Below are 22,019 nucleotides of genomic sequence, written 5' to 3'. Positions count from 1 at the left end.
CCCGAGCTCCCCCCCCGGGACGGCCCCAGCAGCGCCGCGCCCCGCGGGCCGGGCCGGAGGGCGGCCCCAGCACCGGGCCTGCCGGGGCGGGGGGCGGTGGGACCCAGCTGCCGCAGGGCCCGGGGGTTGGCAGGGAACGACTCACCTCGGGCCCCCGGGGACCGGCGGCCGCGAATCTGCCCCGACGCGAGCTGCGGGGAAGGTATCGGCCCTCTCTGTAGTGTTATTTAATCGCCAAGACCGAAGTTCCTCTGGTGGAATGAATGGGCTCTGGCTGCTCTTTAGATCTGGGTCTACAAAAGTCACATGGAAAACATAACATGGTAAAAAAAAAAAAAAAAAAAAGAAGAAAGGTAAAAACACCAGAAACAAGCCGTTTATTGCCTAATAGTTAAATAAATTCACGGACCTTAGGACAGCGAAGCGGCTGCAGGGCTGTCACACAAACCCCGTGTGCCTCTCTCCTTTGCCCCGCAGCGTCCCAGTCCCTCCAACACTTCTGTGCTACCTTTTTTCGCCCCTCACTTAATTTTCTGCTGATGTGCTTCCCTAAGCAGTGCTGTGACGCAGGCAGCTGTGGGCAGTCACGCCTGGGAAGGTTAAGCTTGGTGAGCGCCATGGGTGTGCTCTGAGAGCCAATTAAATGTGTTGCAACCTGTTTTAAATTAGTAATTCTTCTTTAAAAGAGACTCACTGTATCGTTTAGGTTGGAAAAGACCGGCCAGCGCTGTGGTTGTGCCTGGTGTCTTTGCTGTTTGAGTGAAAGCTCCACTTGGGTACTGAGCTGTCCTGAGGTGCCTGTTTTAACTGGACACTGGAGTTTCAAGTAGTTTGCAGGATGCTCTTGTTCCTTGATTAAGTTTCTGCTGTAATGAGACCAACAACCACCTCAGTTCAGGAGTTGTTTTTGTTCGTTTCAGGGGTGTCCCTGAAGCATGGCAGTCAAGTGGAGTGGTGGACATTCCTCCTCTGTACTGTGCCTGAACGTGAGCGCAGAAGGGCTGGTGGCCTCCGGCGCGGAGCGGGGCGAGCTGGCGCTCTGGGATGGGGGAGGCTCGCCGGTGGCTCAGCTGCGGCTCCCGCAGGCGGAGGACGTGACCTCGGTGGTGTTCTCCGCCCGGCGCCCCAGCACGCTGTACACATCCCACGGAGAAACCATCAGCGTGCTGGATGTCCGCTCCCTCCAGGAGCCCCTGGAGCGCTTCCACGTGAACGAGGAGGAGATCAACTGCCTCTCAGTGAGCGACACCGACAGCTTCCTGGCCGCGGCAGATGACTCGGGGGCGATAAAGGTTTTGGACTTGGAAAGCAAGAAAGTCAGCCGGTCCTTGAGGCACTCCAACATCTGCTCGTCTGTTGCCTTCCGACCTCAGCGGCCTCAAAGCCTGGTTTCCTGTGGACTGGACATGCAGGTGATTTGCATACGTATGCACAGCTATTAATGAAGTGAAACGGTAATTACCCACCTGTGTAGTGAGGTGCTCACAGACTTTCACCGAGTGTGAAGGTGCTCAGCCTGCAGTCACCGGAAAGCTCCCTCACTGTCCCGAAGTAGTTTTGGCCCGTAAACTAAGTGTTGAGGCTGTTGGTGCCATGTTCTACTGAGCAGCTTCTGCCCCTGTTTTTATCTTCCTTAACATTTATAATTCAAAAGTGAGCAGGGTGGGGGGAAATCAGAATATGCTGCAGAGCTCACTCGTGCCATATTAGCTCTTTGTTGGACTGAGCAAAACCAGCAGCTGTCCCTAGGGATCAGTTGTGGCTGCAGACGAGATGCAAAGGATGGTGAGGACAAGGCACAGTGCTCGAGGCAGGCAGGTAGGGCAGTATCTTTCCAAATTGTATGTATCACTGTGAGGACAAGTGATTTGTATAATTTATCCTTTGTTCTGTTGATATCTTGGAAGCATGAAATGTTCTTTGCCTTTTACACTTCTCTATCCTCATCAAGAGGAAACTTTGTCTTTTGTGTTCTGAGAAGAACCATGCTGGGAGTTAAGTCCAGAGCTGGCCACCCAGAACAGATATTTTTCAGTAATTTCTTTCCCGTGGTTGAGGTCTGACCACATTCCTGGTTTAGCCTGATTTGAAAACTGTCACTTCTCAAAGGTTTCTGTGGTTCGTGTGACAGCGTTGAGCAGTTTCACCCTGTGTTCTTGAAACCGAAGTACATCTCACACCCATTAGAGCAAATACACGCTGATATTTAGTATAAACTGTATTTTTCTGTGTTAAAGCCATGATAATAGAGCCTTTCTGGGAGGAGTAAACACTCAGTGCCTCAGCTAGCTTAATTCTGGTCCCTAAAATGCAGATACACAAGCTTGTGGCTGTAAACTTCTTATCAGAATTGGAAACGTTTATGTACAGCTAAGTACAAGTGAGATGATTATTTTTTGTGACTTTTTAGTATTAGTTTCATTTATTGTAGCTTAGCAAGTTGGTTTTTAGGTGAAAGTCAGTATCCCAAAACGGGATTTCGTTAGTGTATTTTTGTACAGTGAAAAGAGCATCATTCTGCATTGAGGCTGCATTTAAGATACATCATTTCCCTAAGGGGAGCTTAGCTGCAGAACTCTGAAGCCCTGTGCTGCACCATGCCTTTGGACAAGTGATGAGCTCTACGAGCATCAAAACATGTTCTGGGCTTGTCAAGCCCTCTGGGAAGCCGTGGCTGAGGAGAATTGAAATTTAGGTTGCTGGAGTTCTTTCAGGAGTTCTGATGAAGCAGGGAAAATGCCATGAGGACAGAAAATACTTAGTTTGCAGAAAACTTGTCAGCAGTTGATGGATTCATCAGGCTCTTGTGTCTGTGATGAAAACAGGAGTATTTTCTGTAAGCATAACCCAGCCCCTCTGATTTACAGTAAATCACAGTTGTTGTGGAAGTAGTTTTAGTGCAGCAGCAACAGCAGACACTGAAACAGGAAAGTGACAGAAAATGTATTTCAGATGTGTTATTGTGATTTGGATTCCAGAAATGCAGTGCCAGGCTCTTTTGTGAACTAAATTTAAAGACTCCTGTACTTCTTATTGGTGATTGCTACTGAAGGAATATTTTTATTAATAACAAATTGAAGCTTAGCTTTATTAAGTTAACAGTACACCAGTGTTGCATTAGACTGACTTGTGCTTTTTGATCTGTTTGCCTTGGGAATGCTCATTGTCAATTCAGATCCAACAAGTCTTGAGAGAATTATTTTTAATTGGTATAAATCTGTAATGCTTGAACTGCTGTACGAGAGACACAGGATTCTTCACTAGGGGCTTGGAGGTGGGCTGGCATGCCCTACTCCATAGCACAAACCAGATCTACTCATTGGATATAAAAATAAATACAAATATGCCTGTTTAAAAACAACAGCCTCAACTACTGTTTGACTTTTGCTGTCCCATTTTCAGACACGTTCTTGGAAGTGACTATTTTAGGCCAAGTAGCAGAGACAGAAATCCAGAATGATAATGATCTCTATTCACTCCTAGCATTTCCGTGTCCCTCCTTCTAAAAAATTGATGTGCAGTACATCATGATTATTACTGCTGAGATGAAGGCAAAAGCTTTTAGAGCAGTGTTTGCATCCCTTTCGTGGTCTAAAGGTCTGAGTCATTGACTGCGGAGTATGGTGGTTGGGGTTTGGAAAGCAGGCCAGAAAGATTTGCTACATTTATTAGGGCAAGTTTAACCTCACCACACACCTTACACCTCTTGGAGTCGTGCACAGCCTTTGCTCTGCTAGGGCAAGAAGTGTGGCTGTCTATTTTTAGTACTAAAGGTCTGATTTTATGTAAAACACAGAAATTATTGATTCGTCCTGTGTTTTTTTTCCAGGTGATGCTGTGGAACCTGCAGAAAGCTCGCCCCTTGTGGACCACAAACCTGCAGGAGTGTGACATGGAGGAAGAGAGCCCGCAGTCAGCCGGGCAGCTCTTCAACCCGCCGCTCGCACATTCCCTGTCCGTCGCCTCCTGCGGCAACATCTTCGGCTGCGGAGCTCAAGACGGTAAAGTCAGAATATTCCGAGTCACTGGTGTCAGGTTTGAACGTGAGCTGGACTTCCAGGCTCACAGCTTGGGTGTCTCACAGGTGCTCTTTATGCCAGAGGCATACTGGTTGTTGTCTGGAGGAAACGACGGGAAAGTCTTGCTCTGGGATGTCAGCAGCAGCGTCGGAAAGCAGCAGAAAAGTCCAGCAAAGTCTCTGCACAGGAGGAAGGCCCAAGCAGCTGCTTCCAGCGGAAAAGATGGGAAGCTCAGCAAAGTGGCCTCAAATGAACACCCTGGAGTTGTGCCAAAGCTCACCATTGAGCACGGAGAGAAGGTGAACTGGCTCTCGTGTGCAGAGATCAAAGGCTCCAGGAGAGTGTTGGTTGCTGACCAGACGAGCTCTGTATCAGCCTATCCATTGCCAGAACCTTAAGGCACCCAGGTGTTTACAGAAGTCTGAGGGACAAAACCACTTCTTGGAGCCAGTTGCATCCACTGACAGTGAACTGGACAGTGAACCCCTCTGGGTCCCTGGCAAGGGGAAGGGATTTGCTGTGCACTCGTGATGTCCCTGGCCTTGTGCTGGTTCTTTCTGGCTGTCGTGTTCACAGCCACTGTCTCTTGCAGGGTTGGCAGTTTGCTGCTTGAATTTAAGTGAAACGGGTCTCTCTATTTAGGGGTAGCATTAGTTCATGACTAAGCGGACATAATTAAGGGTGGAGGAGGAAATTAGTGCTAAGGAGACACCCACAATGCTAAGTGAGGCTGCTGAACAGTAGCAGGGCTGTCACTGGCCCAGCTCTATGTGGTTTGGGCTGTTGCAGTACTCGCTGTGGCTTTTCCCATGAAGCTGTGTCCCAGCTGGCTTAAACTGGTCATAGCAGAATCTGGTTTTCATCACTCTGTCAGCAGCTGCATAGACTAGAGATGCATCAATTAACAAGTAATCAAATGAGTTTCCCTGTGGTTGCCAACTGTATTTTTTCACTGCAGCCAAGGAAGGAGCAGGGGAACTGTTACACCTGTTTGCTGGGTCAGTTGTCAGTTGTGTATCCCAGGGAAAAAGAACTATTACACGTGTCTTAATAAATGCTTTCTCTCTCGCTGCTCCCTTGTCCTTAGACTTGCTCTAATAGTGCCAAACTCACACAAAACTGTGTCAAAAAGTGCAATGTACCCCCATCACAGGGGGAATACGAAGGGCTGAAGGCACAGCTTCTCCTTACCCAAATATACTTCCTGTCTTCCCAAAGCTATGAAACACAGTGAGCAGAACTTGGCTTGCTAGAAGCTTCCCTTCACTTGCAGACTGAAGGTAGGAAGACCTAAGTGGCAATGCGTGTTCAGTTCATGCTGGATTTCCCATAAAGTGGGCAAATAATTTAAAAAAAAAGAGATTTTTCCCAGGCTGTCCTTATCCTGTCACAGAACTGAATTCCTGGTGCTGGCTGAGGACTTGCTGCACTGACAGGGGGTTTGTGCTGCTGTGTTTCACCAGATGGACTGTTACCAGACCCATATTATTATGGAAAAATGTACAGCTCTTTTTTTTACATACCCAGCTCTGGAAAATCATTATCCGGTTGTGCTGCCTCTCCCCACCCTTTGTGGAAGAGATTCCAACTGTCTTGGTTTTGCTCAAAGCAGCTCCCTGCAACCAAACACAACTCATTCTCATCCAAATCAGATATTACCTTCGTACCTTTTTAATTAAAAAAACCAAAGGCAATCTGCTTGTACAGCCTTTCCCAGCAGGAGACTTTGGCCCAAGACATGATCTGGTGGGCGCAACAGCAAATTGAAGCCAAAACACAGCAAAAAAAAAAAAGAAGCAGGAAAGTATAGTTATTCCCTTTTGTGCTACCTGTGAATTAATTTATTTATGAAGAGACAGGACCAGTGGGGCAGAGGAAGGGGTCGGGTCAGACTGTGTGGTTCAGTGTGTGATATGTCCATGAACGTGTGTTGGTGCATCCATGACCTATATTTGGATACACAGGCTATAAAAAGCCTCGGAACAAACAACCTCCTGCAGGACTCGGATCCCCTGTCCCTGCTGTTGCTGCCGGCTTCAGGAGACAGGAGCAAGCCCCACTCCAGCTTTTATTTCTTCTGTTGGTGTTCTCCAGGAGGATGGCGAAAGCCAGCATCTCCCTGCGCTCCCTGAATGAGACACTGAACAGGTCCTGCCGGGGCTGGGCTCACACCGCGCGAAGGGACGGGGAGGGCGCGGAGGGCTGGGGCATGGGACACCACACCAGACAATCCCTGAGCACAGCAAACCTCTGCTTCCCTGGAAACTTCGTGGGCAACAGGGTTTAAATAGACATTGTGTGTATACAGGGAGGGAGCAGTTCATGAGTAGGGTTAATCTCTCCTTCACTCACTGGGGAGGAAAGAGGGACAGAGCCGTCAGCTCCATGGTGGTGTTCATTCCATGGCTGCCATCCTGGCTGTTTGCTGTAGCATTTGGGCAGTTGCTCCATCACCCATAGCCTGCAGCTGCATGAAGTGTCACCAGGCAATGAGGGCACTTGGTCTGTTCAGCCTGGAGGAGACTGAGGAGAGACCTCATTGCGGTTTACGACTTTCTCATGAGGGAGGGAGGAGAGGCAGACACTGATCTCTGTGGTGCCCAGTGACAGGACCCGAGGGAATGGCCTGAAGTTGTGCCAGGGGAGGTTTAGATTGGGTCTTAGAAAAAGGTTCTTGCCCCAGAGGGTGGCTGGGCACTGAACAGGACAGTGGTCACAGCACCAAACCTGTCAGAGCTCAAGAAGCATTTGGACAATGCTCTCAGGTACAGGGTGGGATTGCTGGGGTGTCTGCGCAGCGCCAGGAGTTGGATCCTTGTGGATCCCTTCCAACTCAGCATATTCTGTGATTCTGTGAAATTCGGGCTTGCTGTTCCAATTGGAGATTTGAGGTGAACTTCTGATTTTCAGACCATGCCTCAGTCTGGAGGGTTCGAAGATAGGGAGTAAGTGGTTATCATTAGCAAAAAGAAAACTAAAAATGGACCTTTCTTATAAGTTTAAGGAAAGCAAATCATCATCACTGGGGAATCAGGACATGGGTGACGCTGATTCACCCTCCATTTCCAAAGCCTGCACTTGGCAGGTTCACAGACTTCCTGTAAAATAATCCGGCCTCAGCTGCCCCTGCTGGCACTGCTTGGTGCTCGGCTGTGCAGCAGCAGGCACCAGTGGTGCTGGCTCAGAGCAGATATAAAGATATGAGCATGGATGTTCAGGAAAAAGAGTCAAAAAAGGGTCTGAAATTCTCAGCAGTTAGAGACAGGCACGATACTGTCCCCACTCTGTGGATTTTCACATCTGGATTTTCATGTTACTGTGAGGGTGGGGAGGCCCTGGCACAGGCTGCCCAGAGAAGCTGTGGCTGCCCCTGGATCCCTGGCAGTGTCCAAGGTCAGGTTGGATGGGGCTTGGAGCAACCTGGGCTAGTGGAAGGTGTCCCTGCCCATGGCAGGGGGTGGAATGAGGTGGACTTAAATGTCCCTTCCAACCCCAACCATTCTGGGACTCTATGATAAGTTACCTTTACAGGCAAACTCTGCAAACTGTGCAAACAGTGTCAAGACATTTTAAAGTCAAATCAGGTGGCGTACATACTACTGTGGTTTACCTGCAGTAAAAATAATCCCTATCACAGCTGATGGGATGCAGTACTTCTGCTTAGGAAATGAATGATTATGTGTTGACTAACAGCTGACAGACTTGGAAAGAAACTGCTCCTCTTGTCGAGATACTGTGGATACTGTTGGTTCACCTACAGCCTTTATGACTCTGATTCACACAGTGGTGAACACAAAAGTAGCTTTTGGAGACGTGACCAGAGGGAGAAATAATGGAACCACTCCTGAAAGAAAAAAGTGAAAATTAATTCAGTGGGAAGCGCTTGAAGAAGTGTGTGTCTAACGTACCATGGAGTGAGTGAATGGGGAGAGTTTGGAGAAGTGTGGGGTGCTGCACTGGTCCGGAAAACAAAACCCACGTGACAGCTCTAAAATGTCATTTTCCATAAATGCCTGAATAGCAGAAATAAGGTTTCACATAGAACCACACTTCCAGAGAAGTGGGAATGCTGGAGCTTCTACTGCATGGCTTCCAAGTAAGTTCTGTGTGCTAACAAGAGGGGAGTTTTAGAAGCTTGCTGGTAAAGAATGGGGATGTGGTTTGTGTGTACGCTAGTCAGAGTTAGAGGTCACTGACTTAGCGGTAACTTCACTTACACTAAAAGAAAAAGTGTTCAGAGGTCATGATGGAAATGAAAGCAGGAGGTTTAATCCATTCTTCCCCTTTTCATTCCAAACTTAGATGAAGAGGCAGCAGCACTCAGTCTATCAGAACTCAGTAACAGCTGTGGGAGATCAGTTATGGATCTACTGTGGTATAACTGAACAGACATTTTTAGATCCAAAATTAGCAAATGCTGAAATGTTTGTTGCAGGTGCTTAAAAATACAGGAGATTAATTTATGGACAGGCAATCACAAAAATGCTTGAGAGACAAAACTGGTCAAATAGCAAAGCATTGGACTGAATGCTGCTGAGAAACTACTGCTGCACTGAGAGTAGCATTAGTGATGGGCTCTTGGATAACTTTACTCTTACTTGTAGAGAAGGAAGTTGGAAATGGGGCCATGAGGAAGCTTATTTACCATGATAAAAAGCTGCAAACCACGAAGCAATTCATCAGCAAGGTCACTCATTATCTGACAGCCCAGCTCTGAAACTCATTCAACAGCAAACCCCAACTCACCTCACCTCAGTTTCTGCACTTGCTCTCCCTGTGCTGACAGATTCGATCCAATTATGACACATCAATCCTTCCAATTCGTCGGAACTCCCTACATTTGTACATGACACCATCTTAATTTTCCAATTAAAGTTCTATTTTAGTCCCAAAATTCTTGCTGAAGCAAGAGGAGTCCCACCGCAGTTAAGACGAGCTTTCACCAGGCTGCAGAGGAAGCCTCGTAGCCTCAGGAAACAACAGAAAATCGTTAGACAAAGGATGTGCACAAAGCGGTCAGACAATGAATTAAGATCGGGGATGCTTAGTAAAATATGCCGCTGTTGATGTCTTTTTATTTTCTCCTCATTCAGGTCAGCTGCAGACAGAATGCAAAGTAGGGTTTGGTTTGGAGAACGGGGAAGGAGGAGTAGAGGCAGGCAGGGAGAGGGAGGAGCTGCTGACAGGAAAAAATGGCATTTTTGGTCTGTCTCTTATAACATCAGGCTTTAAAATACTGTGGGATATGTGTCAAAGAACGGAAAAATGTTTGAAGAGTTTTGTTTTGTTTGGGCTTTTTATTTTTTAATGACACCACCTGAAAGCTGCTTTGTATTTTATCCTTAGAAAAAGTTTAGTCAAAGATATACACGTAATAGGGCCACAACAAACAAGGCAAAGACATGAACGGAGTGTTTAACACAGGTAGGTCACAATTCAGAACTCAATTCCCTGAACATTAAAACAATACAACAACAACAACAACAACAATAATAATAATAATAACAGAAGCAGTGGAGCGAACTAGGGATGAAAAAAGAGAAGAAAAATATGCAGGGTCTTCTCTGTAATACTATTTGCTGATGGTGTAGTTATTGTTAGCTGATACAGCCTGCAGTTCTGCCAGTAAAATAAAAAGAAAAATCACCAAAAATTCTGTAAGGAGTAGGTGATGTTCTGCTAGTAAATCGCTACTGAGTACATAGTGCTGAGATAGTTGTTCAGTATTTAGGAAGGAACTTTGAATTATTTATATTAGCTTTGAGATCCTCAGGATTCTCAAGAACACGCCTTGATGTCAATCAGATAACTGAGGAAAACGTGGAGAAAACTGTCTTTACAAAAACCACCCAAAGTGAGAGAAGCCCAGAACACCCTGTATCTCCAGGAAAGAGAGAGATGGGTAAAAACATAAGATACAAGGGAATGCAAGTATTTGCCTCAACACAGCAAGTTCTTTTAAACCAGGCAGTTTTCTTCAGCAGAAGAGGAGTAGCTTAAAACTCAAAACCTCATCCTTATAATTTACAATTTTAAACAAGGAAAAATACAACAGGTACCAAATAATGAAAAAGCAGTTAATAAATACAAGCTATGAAGCAGTTTTTATCAAAGTTGTTCCATGGAAGGACACTCCTATTAAAGGGAAAAACCAGAGCAGGATGAACTGCTGGGAGAGAAAAACACTGCCGGTGGCTTGTTCATTATTTGCCTAATTTTTGACCAGAGGAGTAACGAGAAGTTCTGCTCAATGTTAAATGAAAATGGTTCAAAAGACCATAGCATTACAAATAAAAGCATAAATCACCTCAAAATGTGTTAGAGAAAAAACTGTGACACTAATAATGCACAGCTGAGAGCTGCAGATATATCTACATGCTGGCTTTGCAGCTGTGTTTGGAGTTTGTAAGATCTCTGCACCAGAAAAGGGCCAAAAAACGTGGGATGTGACAAAACCCCTTGACTTTTAGTGGTGTTTGTTCTCACAAAGCTTGGGAGGACCCTCAGAACGGGGTCTGGAGCTGTTCACACTGCAACGTCACGGCAGAGAGCCCCAGATCCTTCCGAAATTCCCTTACTCTTCTTTTCCACCGCCCAGAGTAGAAAGCAGGCTGCTGTCCCTGGAGGCTCGGTTCGCACAGCTGGACTCCAGCCTGCAGACCCTGGCGCAGGAGTTTGACCTGCAGGCGGAGATGCTGGAGGAGGACCTGAGGCGGGACATGCCCTGGGCTCCTGCGGCCAGGTGAGCACGGCCAGGGAGCAAAGCCAGCGACCAAACCCCGGCTCCAAGCCCGGCCTGGGGCACTACCGGGGACGGGGCAGCCACGGCTTCTCAGGGCAGCCTGTGCCAGCGCCTCACCACCCTCACAGGGAAGGATTTGTTCCTCACATCCCACCTAACCCTGCCCTCTGACAGTGGGAAGCCATTCCCGCTCGTCCTATCACAACAGGCGAGCCTCCCTTCCCCCTGAGGGCCCGCGGCCTCTGTCTCCCAACAGCCTCGGCGGACCAGGTGGAAGAGGAGAAGGAGGAGATAGAAGAAGGGGAGGAGAAGAAGGAGGAGGAGGAGGAAGGAGAAGAGGAGAAGGAGGAGAAAAAGGAGGAGGAGGCGGAGCCCTCAGCCGGGCGGCGGGAACGGCCCCTCAGTGAGGGGCGGAGCGGGGCCGCCATTGCGGGAGCTGCGGCCTTTCCTGGGCACCGGAGTGGTGGGTGCCGAGTCCTCGCTGGGACCCCCTCAGGGGCTGGGGGTGACGGGGGCCGGGGGGGCACGAGGGGTCCCTTTTCGCTGGGCGCCGACGTCCTGGGGGTTATTTTTTTGTCAATAAAAATAGCGGAAATAATAAAACCCGCCTTAACGTGTATTTGTCTCCATGGCGAGTTCTCTGTGAGGAATGGCAGCTTTTCTTTCAAGGGCCTCCTGTCTCTGAAGCTGCCTGTTTAAGAAGCTTGTAACTTAAAAATCAGTGGGTTTCCTATTTTGTTATGTGTGTCTTTTGTTTTCTCTCCCACAGTATTGCTGGGTCAAGTGGAAAAACCGTGTGAGGAGACAGATGACCCCCACAGTTTCAAGTCATACAGGAAGGTGCTGGAGTCTTAATTCTTAATTTATCTTAAGAAAAAAAGGTATTTTAGCTTTATAGTCCTAGCTTAAGCGAGCGAATGAATGAGAAAGAAGCTGCTCTTCTCTGATGTATTTCACATTCAGAATGTGCTGGAAGCAAGCTTGTGCCAAAAGCAGCTCTCAAAGGATGTGGATATACTGAAAAAATGAGTGAATGGAAGGTTAAAGTAACTGGAATAACGTATCCAGCATATCATAGATAGGGAGTGGTGGGAGGAGAGGGGAGTAACAGAAGTGGCTGGAAGAACTCTCACCTTCTTTTCCCCCCCTCTCCTTACCACCTCCTTGCTATCCCCAAAGCACCTGTTACAGTAGGAAAACCTGGTAGTTTTTCCATGACTTCTGTAAAGATCTGCTTCTTCCTCAGGAATCTCTCAGGTCCTGAGCAAAAGCAACCACTTAAGCAGGCTTCTAAATCCACGAATGTTTTCTTAAAGTAGCTGTAAAACATTTTGTATTTTCCTTTTTTTTTGACTTCGCATAAGGAACATAAATGTTTGTTTTTGCTTTCAGGCCCTGATGTTGTCCTAGTGCTGTTCCTCTAGCTCAAGTCAATATGTCGACGAAATCCAAGGCCCCGCTTTCCTTGTCCGACTGCCTCTGCCAGATTTGCATGGAGATCTTTGTGGAGCCTGTCACGCTGCCATGCAGCCATACCCTCTGTAATTCCTGCTTCCAAATGACAGTGGAAAAGGCCAGTCTTTGTTGCCCCTTTTGTAGGCGTCGAGTCTCTTCCTGGGCACGGTACAATACCCGCAGAAATACTCTTATCAACTGGGAGCTCTGGGAGAAGATTCAGAAGAATTACCCGGAGGCGTGCGAGCGGAGGATTAATGGGCAGGATTTGGATGAGGAGAGTAAGTGAAATGTCTCTTGTCCTGGGATGTCTCTGCTTTGCCATGGTAATTACTGTGGGTGGACTTCAGATGTTGGGAAATACGGAGCTGTGGGTAGGCAGCTGTGAGACAGAGCTCTCCTGCAAAAGGGGCAGGGAAGAGGTGGGCAATGCCTTTTTCATTTGTAGTACAGAGGATGGAAATTACATTGTCTGGTCATTTCAGTGGGTATTTGTTTATGCCTTTGGTGGAAGGTATTGGTGTGTGGCTGTCTAGCCTTGTTCATTGCTCATTTGCAGCTGTAGCATGTGCAAGTAGAGTGTTTGAGTCTGTGGGTGTGTTTCTTTATTGCTGTCAAGTAGATGAAGTGATTAAAAGATTCTTAGGTGTTAATTAGTTTGGTTGAAATTCCAGGGGTTCAGTCAACACAGGAATCTCTGAGCTGAAAATTGTGGTGTCAGAGAGAAGGAAGTGAAATCTGATTAACTTTTTGAAGAAGGATTTTGGGGTTTATTATGTTGCAAGCTCCCTTGGGGGAGGTTTTTGATAGGTTGGCTGTAGGGCAATTTGTTTCACTTGCAGTGTGCTGAGGTCTTTTTAATAAAAAAGAGTGAAAGACACAAGTTATGGTCAATGTACCAACAGAGAATGAATGAGGGAATGGTTTGGGACCTTAAAGATCATCCCATTCCACCTCCATGGGCAGGGACACCTTCCACTGGACCAGGATGCTCCAAGCTCCATCCGGCCTGGCTTTGGATGCTTCCAGGGATGAGGCAGCCACAGCTTCTCTGGGCAGCTTGTTCCATTGTATTTGCTTTATATACAGTGCTTGGAAAACACCACCTGTTCCTGCCACTGTAACACCGTGCTTTTCTGCTGTGTAAACTTTGTTCCTTGGTATTTTTTGCTTTATTCTTTCCTTTTTTTAATCACGGCGCTTGATTTAAGTCAAATCATTTCCAGGGTATGGAGTTAAAATCCTTTGTTGTTGTTAAAATCCTTTGTGGTTGACTGTTATGACTTTGTTGACTTTGTTTTTTTCTTCTCCTTCCTCTTGCTTAGTCTGTGTCCCCAAGCCACAGCACCAGCTGAGCAAGCCTGGGGAGCTGAGGCAGGAATATGAAGCAGAGATTAGTAAGGTAAGTCTAAAAATACATTTAAAAAGCATAAATGCTTAGTATCCAGTTTTTTGAATTGTTCCCACAAACAGCTGTAATGTTATTTAATAATAAAGATACTTAAAAGGGCACTGCAGCTGCAAGAACCTACTGGTCACTCCTGAATCATGAATTAAATTGATGGGAGGGATTTCTTTGTATTTGACATGAGGTAACATTTCTCAAGTTTTCTTGATCTATAACCTCCTACCTCACCTTTCGGTCAATGTACATGAAAGTAGCAAATGTAGAAATTTGGAACTGTTTGGGCTTTGGGTTTATATTTGCTGCCTTGATTTCCCTCCAAGCAAGAGGCTGCAATTAGATAACCTTCAGTAATGAACATACAGGATTTTCTTTCTTTGTTCACTCTGTTACCTGTGCTCATTTGAAAATCAGAAAAGATTTTAAAGAATTCCCAATTTTGCCTATTTAAGGATCCTTCTTCCAATTCAGACATAGTAGTATTAAGATTTAGAGTTGGCAAATATATGAGAATGCACCTTTCCCTGAGAGCCCCTTGCTGGTGGTGACAGGAGCACATGAAGCAGAGGACTGGGGGGAATTTCCAAAAAAAGCTTTATTCTTGAATTACTTTGCTGTCCTCGTGGAGTTGCTGGTAACTGATCTCTCAGCACATGTCTGCTGTAAGGAAGGCAGATTTAAAATTCTTGGCCTGCTGCTTTGGGTTTTGTGTGTTTCAAGACTTCTAGAAGGGAGATGTGCTGTCTTTGGGATATATAATGATGAAAGCAGGTTGAGCAAATGCTGTGGAATAGCTGGCATTCAGCCTTAGAAAGAATTCTAATCCCAGTTTCTCTGTAGATCCGTGTATTTGGAGATCTTAGTTTTTGTTACTTACAGTAACGGAGTTTAGCCTTGCAGCTGAGCAAGGTTAATGGTATAATCTTACAGAAACCAAAAGGTTTGTCACTGTGGTCAAACCCAAGGCTGTACACACAATATCCATGTGATTCTTACACCTTTGAGACTCGTGCAATGAAATACTGCTGTATTTTTGTGAACAGCGTATGGTTCACGTTTAAGGAGTGTCAGCTGAGAGGTTCTGGTGTAAAGTGTGGTCCTGCAGTAGTAACCAGGTGGATTTTTTAAAACATCTGGTTTAGGTGGAGGCAGAAAGGCGAGCACACGAACAGGAGGAGAACAAGGCGAGTGAGGAGTACATCCAGCGGCTGCTGGCAGAGGAGGAGGAGGAGCACAGGTTGGCAGAAGAGAGACGGAAGGAGATGGAAAAGCAGCTGAAGCAAGATGAAGAGCTGGCCTGGCAGCTCAGTAACAGTCTGGTGAGTTAGCATCGAGGGGGACAGCAGCAAATGTCAGTATAGTGCAAGCAACTTGGATTTCTAAGAGCAAATGTTAAAATTTGGAATAATGTAAATTTATTTTAGTTGTAGTTGGAAGCTGTCATCACCCCCCAAATACTTTAAAGCCTTGATTGACCATTAATTTCTGAAAAACCAGTGGGAGGGTGAAGCCTGTGTAATACACACTTGAAATCCAGTATGTGTACTGCATGTTTCCATTGTGAAACATTTTAAAACATTGATTTTCTGCTGTATGCTTCCGTTTCCTCATAATTTTAAAAATGCTTCTTTGGAAGAAATGGGTATCTGTAACCTGTACTGGAAGAAAGGAACGTACAGGAAATATGTACCTTACCTTTTGGAGGTTTTTTTGTTTGATTAATTTGTTTTGGTTAGTTGAATTTTTGCTGCCTAGTGATGAAACCTGTGTACTTATTTGAGCAAAGCCTCCTGTCCCTCAGTGCTAGATCCAGGAAGGTGTATGGAACAGGGAACATGTGTTTTTCCATAACCATCCATTACAGTTCTAGAATTCTTTGGACAAAAGTAACTAATTCTGCAGCAAAACCAAAGTAGTTCCCTGAGGTTTCTGCAGTTTGTGTTGTGTTTTGTTTTATCTAATGCTGTTTTCACTTGTCATGGAAGAATGAGGATTCTGAGGGACACGTGCTCGGCAGCCGGTCACCAGCACACAGCCTCTCCCTTCAGACATCCCCACTGAACTCGGGCAAGGCAAAGAACAAACCAAGCAACTCTGGAGACATTCAGAAGTAAGGCATTCAGCCAAGTGTTTCTTCTTTAATTATTGGCCTGTTTCAGTGTCCCTCTGCTCCATTTGCTTCTTTGGAATGCTGTAGGCCATCTTCCCTAGATAACTGGGGACAAATGTGAAGTGTTGAAGGTTAAAATGTTTCCTCAAAAGAGGAGAAGGGAAACACTTGCCCTTGTTGTTGTTTTTTGTTTGTCAGAATGAACCTGAAGATCTTGAGTAATGCAAAGGACTGATAGTTCAGGGACAAAATGTTTAAAGGGGTATCCTTTTTTTTCCTTTTAAGGTATCTGTCTCCAAAGAATTATGGTATGTTGGGATCAGCATCGTTCTCTAGTACCACAGGAGGAGGCAGGAGCAACTCTGTCTCTGCGGTAACTGGAATCATTCTGTTATAAATCTCAAAGTTAGTCATTATTGGGATATTTTCCCCTTGCCTGTAGGATTCCAGTGCTCTATTCCCCTTGCACATCAGCACTGGGCAGGTTATACTGCCCTTATTAAGCTTCCCAGTTCTGGAGCCTACTGGAAGAGGATGTACCCTGATTTACATCATTCTGTGGCTGTCTGTCTCATCATTCCTGTGATGCCTCTGAAGATGATGAGCAGGCCTGCACAGCTGGTCTGAGTCACTGATAAGAGGAAAATGCTGCAGTTGTGGTTTCAGTCCTTTAGCTGGCCTGCTGCAGTTATTTTAAGTATTTTCATTATTATTAAACAGTTAAGTATTTTTTAAAAAGAGAAGTATCTGAGTTGCTATCCCAGAGCACTCAGGGGCAATGCAGCCATGAGAAGTGAATTTGGTATTTATTCACACCCATGGGCTTTTGATAAATTTACTTTATTAGTGGTGTCTCCCTTTCCTTCAGGAGACCACCAGCAATGAAGGCAGCAGTTCTGCTGTGCTGCAGGATGAGCAAGAGGAAATGCCAACCCTGTCTCCACAGCTGACCAGTGTAAATAAAGATTCCGGTGCTAAGGATTCATTTTTGGAATCATGCATGAACTATTTCAGTGCCTCAGCTTCAGGTGAAACTGCCACTGTCAAGCAGGAAAAAACACCAGGACCAAGTAGTTTAGAAGATGGAGTTCCAGATGCACTTCATGGGACCATAGAAGGGGAAGGGGCTAGAACAGTTCTTTCTACATCCAAAGAAGATGATGGAATTGAGTCAGACAGTGGCAATTTAACACATGTCCAAAGGATAAACCTTGAAAAGTCTGATGAAACTTGTACCTCTGTTGAGTTAGGGATGAATTGTGTGATGTCTGACAGCCAGACTGCATTGCATGATCTGGGGAAAGAGGCTGGACACTCAGATGTAGACACACCAGAGAGGCCACAAAACTCTAAGGAGGTTCCCAAAAGGAAGTTACTGGAGGCCCCAGCTGATGTCACGATTGACTTGGGCATTCTTGATAAGAGGAGAAGAACCTTTTCAGAAAGTGTAGAAGACCAAGGAGAGCAGATGAGTGATTTTAACTTGCAAACACAAAGAGCCTTTGAGCAGCAGTTCTATGAAAGGCGCAGGCAGGAGGAGCAGGACAGGCTTCTGGCTCTGCAGCTACAGAAGGAGCTCAACAAGGAGGAAAGGACACTTAACCGACAGAAGGGCTCTCCAGACGAGTATCTTCTTCGCACCAAGCCACCTCTGTCTGTGAAAGACTCTCCTGCCAGAAAAGGAAGTTCCAAGGTGGCAAAAGACTCAAAGGGATCAAAAACACAGGCTGAAACCAATCACCACAAGACTCGGAAAGGTTCCTGCAATGAAAACTGGCAATCCCCTGCCAGGGTCCGGGTGAAATCCCCCAGCGTCAAGGAAGGAAAGGTTTTGAATTGTGTGGTTAATACCAGTGACACAAATGATATTTGTTCACTGCCTAAGAACAAGCAAAAGACAATCCTGCAGATGTTTAAAAGCCCTGTCGCAGAGTAGATCAGCAGAGCCATGGACATGTGGTGGAGTGGGAATGGTAACTGGAGTGGGAATGTGGTGATGTTCTCCTGTGTTAGGCAAAGCTTCCTTAAGCAGTTCTGAGTTGTTGCTTTGGAGTGGAACCACTTTGGGCAGCGGTGCTCTGAGTTCTGAGAAGTTTTAGTAACATACACCCCCAGAATGTAGTATTTTTTAATTGTGCTTTTCTTGAATATTATTTTCTAGCACTTGCAGCGCTTCTTGCAGGACTCGGAGCATTTCTTATTTTCTAGCTTGCATTTACATGGTTTGGAGTGTGAATACTGGTAGTGTTGAAAAACAAGGATAACTGATGGTCTGATCATAAAATGAGAATCTGAAGCCTTTAATGGAAAAGATGCACATTCTGTGGAGGAAACAAGTGAAAAATGAGTCTGTATTCCCAGCTGGCTTTCAGCTGCAAGGTTGAAGCTTCCCTCAGCACAACCACTGTTCTGTAAATTGAAGCATGTTGCTGGAATTTAGGCTGTTTCTGGAATTGCATTGTTCGCACACCCATTAACACGAGTGTAACCAGCCAGCCACTCTTTGCCTCTCGTATGCTAACCCCTCCCTCGGACAAAGAGGAAAGAAACTGGTCATTCTCCACTGCCAAAGCCAAGGGTCTTTCATGGATGCCAAGGCTGTGGGCTCCCATTCACCTCCATTCAGAGAGATCCCTCCTGCAGATCCCATTTTCCCTGTTGTTAAGAACAAGAACAAGAGACTTTTGTTTTCTTACTGTTAATGTTCTGCAACTTTACTCTTGTACAACTGTGTTACTGTATTTAATGCTGTTTAATTTTCATACTCAAACTGGTTTGAGTGTGATTACAGCAATAGTCCAGAAGTCAGTTATGATGGAGAAAGTTAAAAGGAAAAAAGCAACTGACAACTGGAGTTGTCAGTAATGACATAACTGTAATTAGAGGTTCACATAACTGCCCTGCCTGGCTGTAACTGTTCCCCTCCCTTTTTAGAGGCACTACCAAATACTGTTCCTGTTGGGTTTAAAACTAAAATAACTCAAAAAATTTTATAATTTAGACGTGGAGGTGCTGAGGCCTGTAGGAGGTTGAGGCTGGTCCAGAGGCAGCCAGATCCTACTATGCAGAGGAAGTTTTCCTGCTAATTGTTTCATCTGTTGTTTTATGAAGCCATATTTTGGCTTTTCTTTGCTTCTTCAGAGCTACTTTTGCACTGTCTGTATTTGAAATAGAGCCAAGTGCCAGCTGCAGTGCTGAAGGGTGTGTGCTAGTCACCAAAGTCAGCAAATGTTTGAGTTTTGTTCATTTTTGGAACCCCATTGGTGAATTTAATTCTGTTCTGGGAAATTCCTAACAGACTTGTTTCTTCATCATCATCTTCTGATGGTTTAAGTTTTAAAAAACCAAATTTTATGGAAAGCATGACCAGCACACTGAGCCAAAAATATTAATTGTTGGGGTTTTCTTTTTCCCTGAAGCCTGCGTGTCTCTATCATTGTTGAGCTTCTCACAAATAAATGTTCTGTTCAGAGATGTTTTTTGAGACAGTTACAGCAGGTGATCAGTGGCAAATCCTTCGATTTTTCCCCTGCTGCCTCAGCCATTGTTCTGGAAGCCTTCCTTCAATATGGATCTGTTTTTCTTTAATCCTTACCACAGTTGGGATTATTTTCTGTCTTACCCATGACATAAAAAAAAATTAATTAAAGTTTTTTTTAAGGCAGAGCTAATGTCTGTTTCCATCCTGGTGACCTTCAGCCTCTCCAGTCAGGGTAAGCCTGTTTGTGAAAAACAAACTCATTTTTCAAAGCAGATGAGGAGAGTGTTTATTTGCTGCCAAAACTCTTTAAGTTTATGCCTGAGAGACAGCTTTGGTACCTGGGGACTCCCCATGAATTAATTCCAGATGTTAAAGGGGTAGGGGAAGCATTAAGGGGGAAGAGGGTGAGGGAGAAGGGACCGTTTCCCTTTCTGGCAGCACTGTGCCTTGTGCAAGTGGCATGAAATCACATCCCAGTACATGGATTGCTGCATTTCACACCAGCCTCATTCCCTTTTCCTCCACAAGCTGTTCCATGGATTCTTCTTCCTTTCAGTGTGTGACTGTGTCCCTCTTTTATATAAGACTTGAGATATGCACTGAACTAACCCCAGTTAGGAGTTCAGTAAGGGGGGTGCTTGCACAGACTTACTCCCTTAACAGCAATGGCAAATCCTGCTGCTGAGATTCCACTGAAAATCACAACAAAAATTACAAAACCTGCCATTTCAAAGGTTGAGATAGCTCATAAGTGTTTTTTGGGGTGTGTGTATCTACACCGGAGGGTGTGTTAAAGGATTTGGGGGATATTTGTGTTTTTCCAGCTCACTGAATGTTGTCTGTGTCAGAAGGGCCTCTTACATAAGAATTGTTATTGTTTTTAAACAGAATGCAAAAAAAGCAGGACTAAAAATTGATTGTTAGATAAAACCCAAACTTAACTGCAAAGTGTACAAAACCTGTGACCTACAGCAGCAGCCCTATCCAAGGTAGAGTGCTGCAATCCCTCAGGTTTGATCTGAGGTTTGATCATCCCCCAAATGATCCCATTCCTCACCATATCCATGGCACAGTAATCCTCATCAGGTGTAATTTGGCCTATTTTAGATGTTCATTTTTAGAGGGTGGGATTTGGTCACTGCTGAGTGGATTTTGGCTGTTCCAACAGCTTGTTTCTGACCCTGTGGTCCGGGAGCTTTGAAGCGGGTGAAATCAGCTTTGTTGTACTACTGTTTGTGAAGCAGGAGCCTGTATTTGGGGTGTCTGGGCTGGTGTAACCGTTCACTGCTGCTCACCTGCCTACAGCCCTGGTGATTCACTTGTCCTGTTTGTGAACAAGTTCAGCTCATCCAGCTGCCAGGGAAAACAAAGCAAGTGCCAAAACTCCAAATACTTTACAGGCTTGGTTGCTTGCCTGAGCACCAGAGCTGGTGTGGGGTTGGGAAGTAGGGAGGGAATAAGGGAACAGATGTACCTGTTTCCATAGCAGCGAGGTATTAAATTTTTAGAATTCTAGGGGAACCTGAGTTTTCTGTGGTACTCACAGAGTTGACAAGTGTTACTGGCAAGGTGTTCAGCAGCGAGGCAGTCACATTCCTGCTGTGCCGGGAAACAGGCAAGGAGTAAAACATTCCTTTCCTGCCATTTCTCCAGGTGGCCTGGGGATCAGAAACACCTGGCACGGTGGGTGGGGACAAAGCCAGGGGTTTCCTCTTCTGGCTTTGTGACAATGATGGCAGGGTGACAGCTGTTCCTTGACCACCTCAGGTCCTGCCCCACAGAATCCCAGGCTGGAAGGGACCACAGTGGTCACCTGGTGCCACCTCCCTGCTCCAGCAGGGCCGTCCCAGAGCACACAGCACAGATTGTGTCCATATGGCTCTGGGATATCTCCAGTGAGGGAGACTCCACAGCCTCTCTGGGATCTGTTCAGGGCCCGGGCACTGCCCAGGAAAGTTCTTCCTCATGTCCAGGTGGAACTTCCTGGGATCAGTCCCTGCCCGCTGCTCTGGTGCCATTGCTGGGTTCCCGGGGCAGAGACCGGGCCCTGCCCTGAGCCCTCCCTGCAGCCAGGGACACCCAGGGCTGAGGGCCCCTCTCAGCTGGGGCTCCTCTCGAGGCTGAGCAGCCCCGGCTCCCTCAGCCTGTGCTGGGCACGGAGATGCTCCAGGCCCTTCCTCATCTCTGCAGCCTCTGCGGGCCCCGCTCCAGCAGCTCCAGGTGTCTCCTCTCCTTAGGAGCCCAGAGCTGGACACAGCACTCCAGATGTGCCTCACAGGGCTGAACAGAGGGACGGGATCACTCCCTGACCCGCTGGCAGTGCTCTTCCCAGTGCCCTCCAGGATCCCACTGGCCCTTCTGGCCCCCAGGACACTCTGCCGGCTCGGGGACAGCTGGTTGCCTATCAGGACCCCCAGGTCCTCCGCAGCGCTGCTCTCCAGCAGGTACCCCCGCCTGTGCTGGTGGTCAGAGCTATTCCTGCGTCTCTCCGGTCACAGCACCTGGACCTGTTCCGCACTCGGCCCGCGGCCTGCCCGGCCCCTCGCAGTGCCGCGGGCCTCTGTGAGGGAGTGAATCCGCGTGGGAATCCCGGGCGCGTGTCCTGCGAGTGCCGGCCCGGCCGCTAAGGCCCATGCTCGCTGCAGGCGGCGGGTCGGGAATACCGGGAGGATTCCCAGGGAAAGCCGCTGAGGCGGCGGGGGGGCAAGGGGGGGAAAGGAGGGCGTTGCCACGGCAACTCCCGCCTCCCGCGCGGCCGAGGGGGCGGGGCTCGTTACCACGGCAACCGAAACCCCGCCCCCTCGCGG

General features: G+C 46.7%; 2 protein-coding genes across 4 annotated transcripts in view; both read left to right on the top strand.

The window, feature by feature from the left end:
- The window catches only part of WDR53 (WD repeat domain 53), a 6,115-nt gene extending 1,024 nt beyond the window's left edge, over positions 1-5,091 (top strand). For both annotated transcript variants that reach the window (XM_042024657.1, XM_042024656.1), the window contains exons 2-3: positions 921-1,412; positions 3,830-5,091. In XM_042024657.1, the coding sequence (XP_041880591.1) occupies positions 936-1,412; positions 3,830-4,417 (1,065 nt within the window). In that variant the 5' untranslated portion in view covers positions 921-935 and the 3' untranslated portion in view covers positions 4,418-5,091. The remainder of the gene's footprint in view (positions 1-920; positions 1,413-3,829) is intronic.
- Positions 5,092-11,100: 6,009 nt separating this feature from the next.
- On the top strand, positions 11,101-19,761 carry RNF168 (ring finger protein 168). 2 transcript variants are annotated; one of them, XM_042024655.1, is made up of 8 exons: positions 11,101-11,224; positions 11,531-11,642; positions 12,154-12,497; positions 13,542-13,618; positions 14,764-14,940; positions 15,607-15,731; positions 16,017-16,104; positions 16,600-19,761. In XM_042024655.1, exons 3-8 carry the CDS (start codon positions 12,197-12,199, stop codon positions 17,665-17,667), a joined length of 1,836 nt encoding a protein of 611 aa, XP_041880589.1. In that variant the 5' UTR covers positions 11,101-11,224; positions 11,531-11,642; positions 12,154-12,196; the 3' UTR covers positions 17,668-19,761. The 2 variants fall into 2 exon arrangements, with proteins under 2 accessions (XP_041880589.1, XP_041880588.1); XM_042024654.1 differs by having other exon boundaries at positions 11,104-11,224; positions 11,531-11,601.
- The last annotated feature ends 2,258 nt before the right edge of the window (positions 19,762-22,019 follow it).

This window comes from Corvus kubaryi, unplaced genomic scaffold, assembly GCF_017639235.1.
Source record: "Corvus kubaryi isolate FWS band 111438036 unplaced genomic scaffold, C.kubaryi_AGA036_p1.0 37264, whole genome shotgun sequence".
Taxonomy (NCBI): Eukaryota; Metazoa; Chordata; class Aves; order Passeriformes; family Corvidae; genus Corvus; species Corvus kubaryi.
Note: the sequence above shows the minus strand (reverse complement) of the source record. Positions and strands in the feature narration are given on the sequence as shown.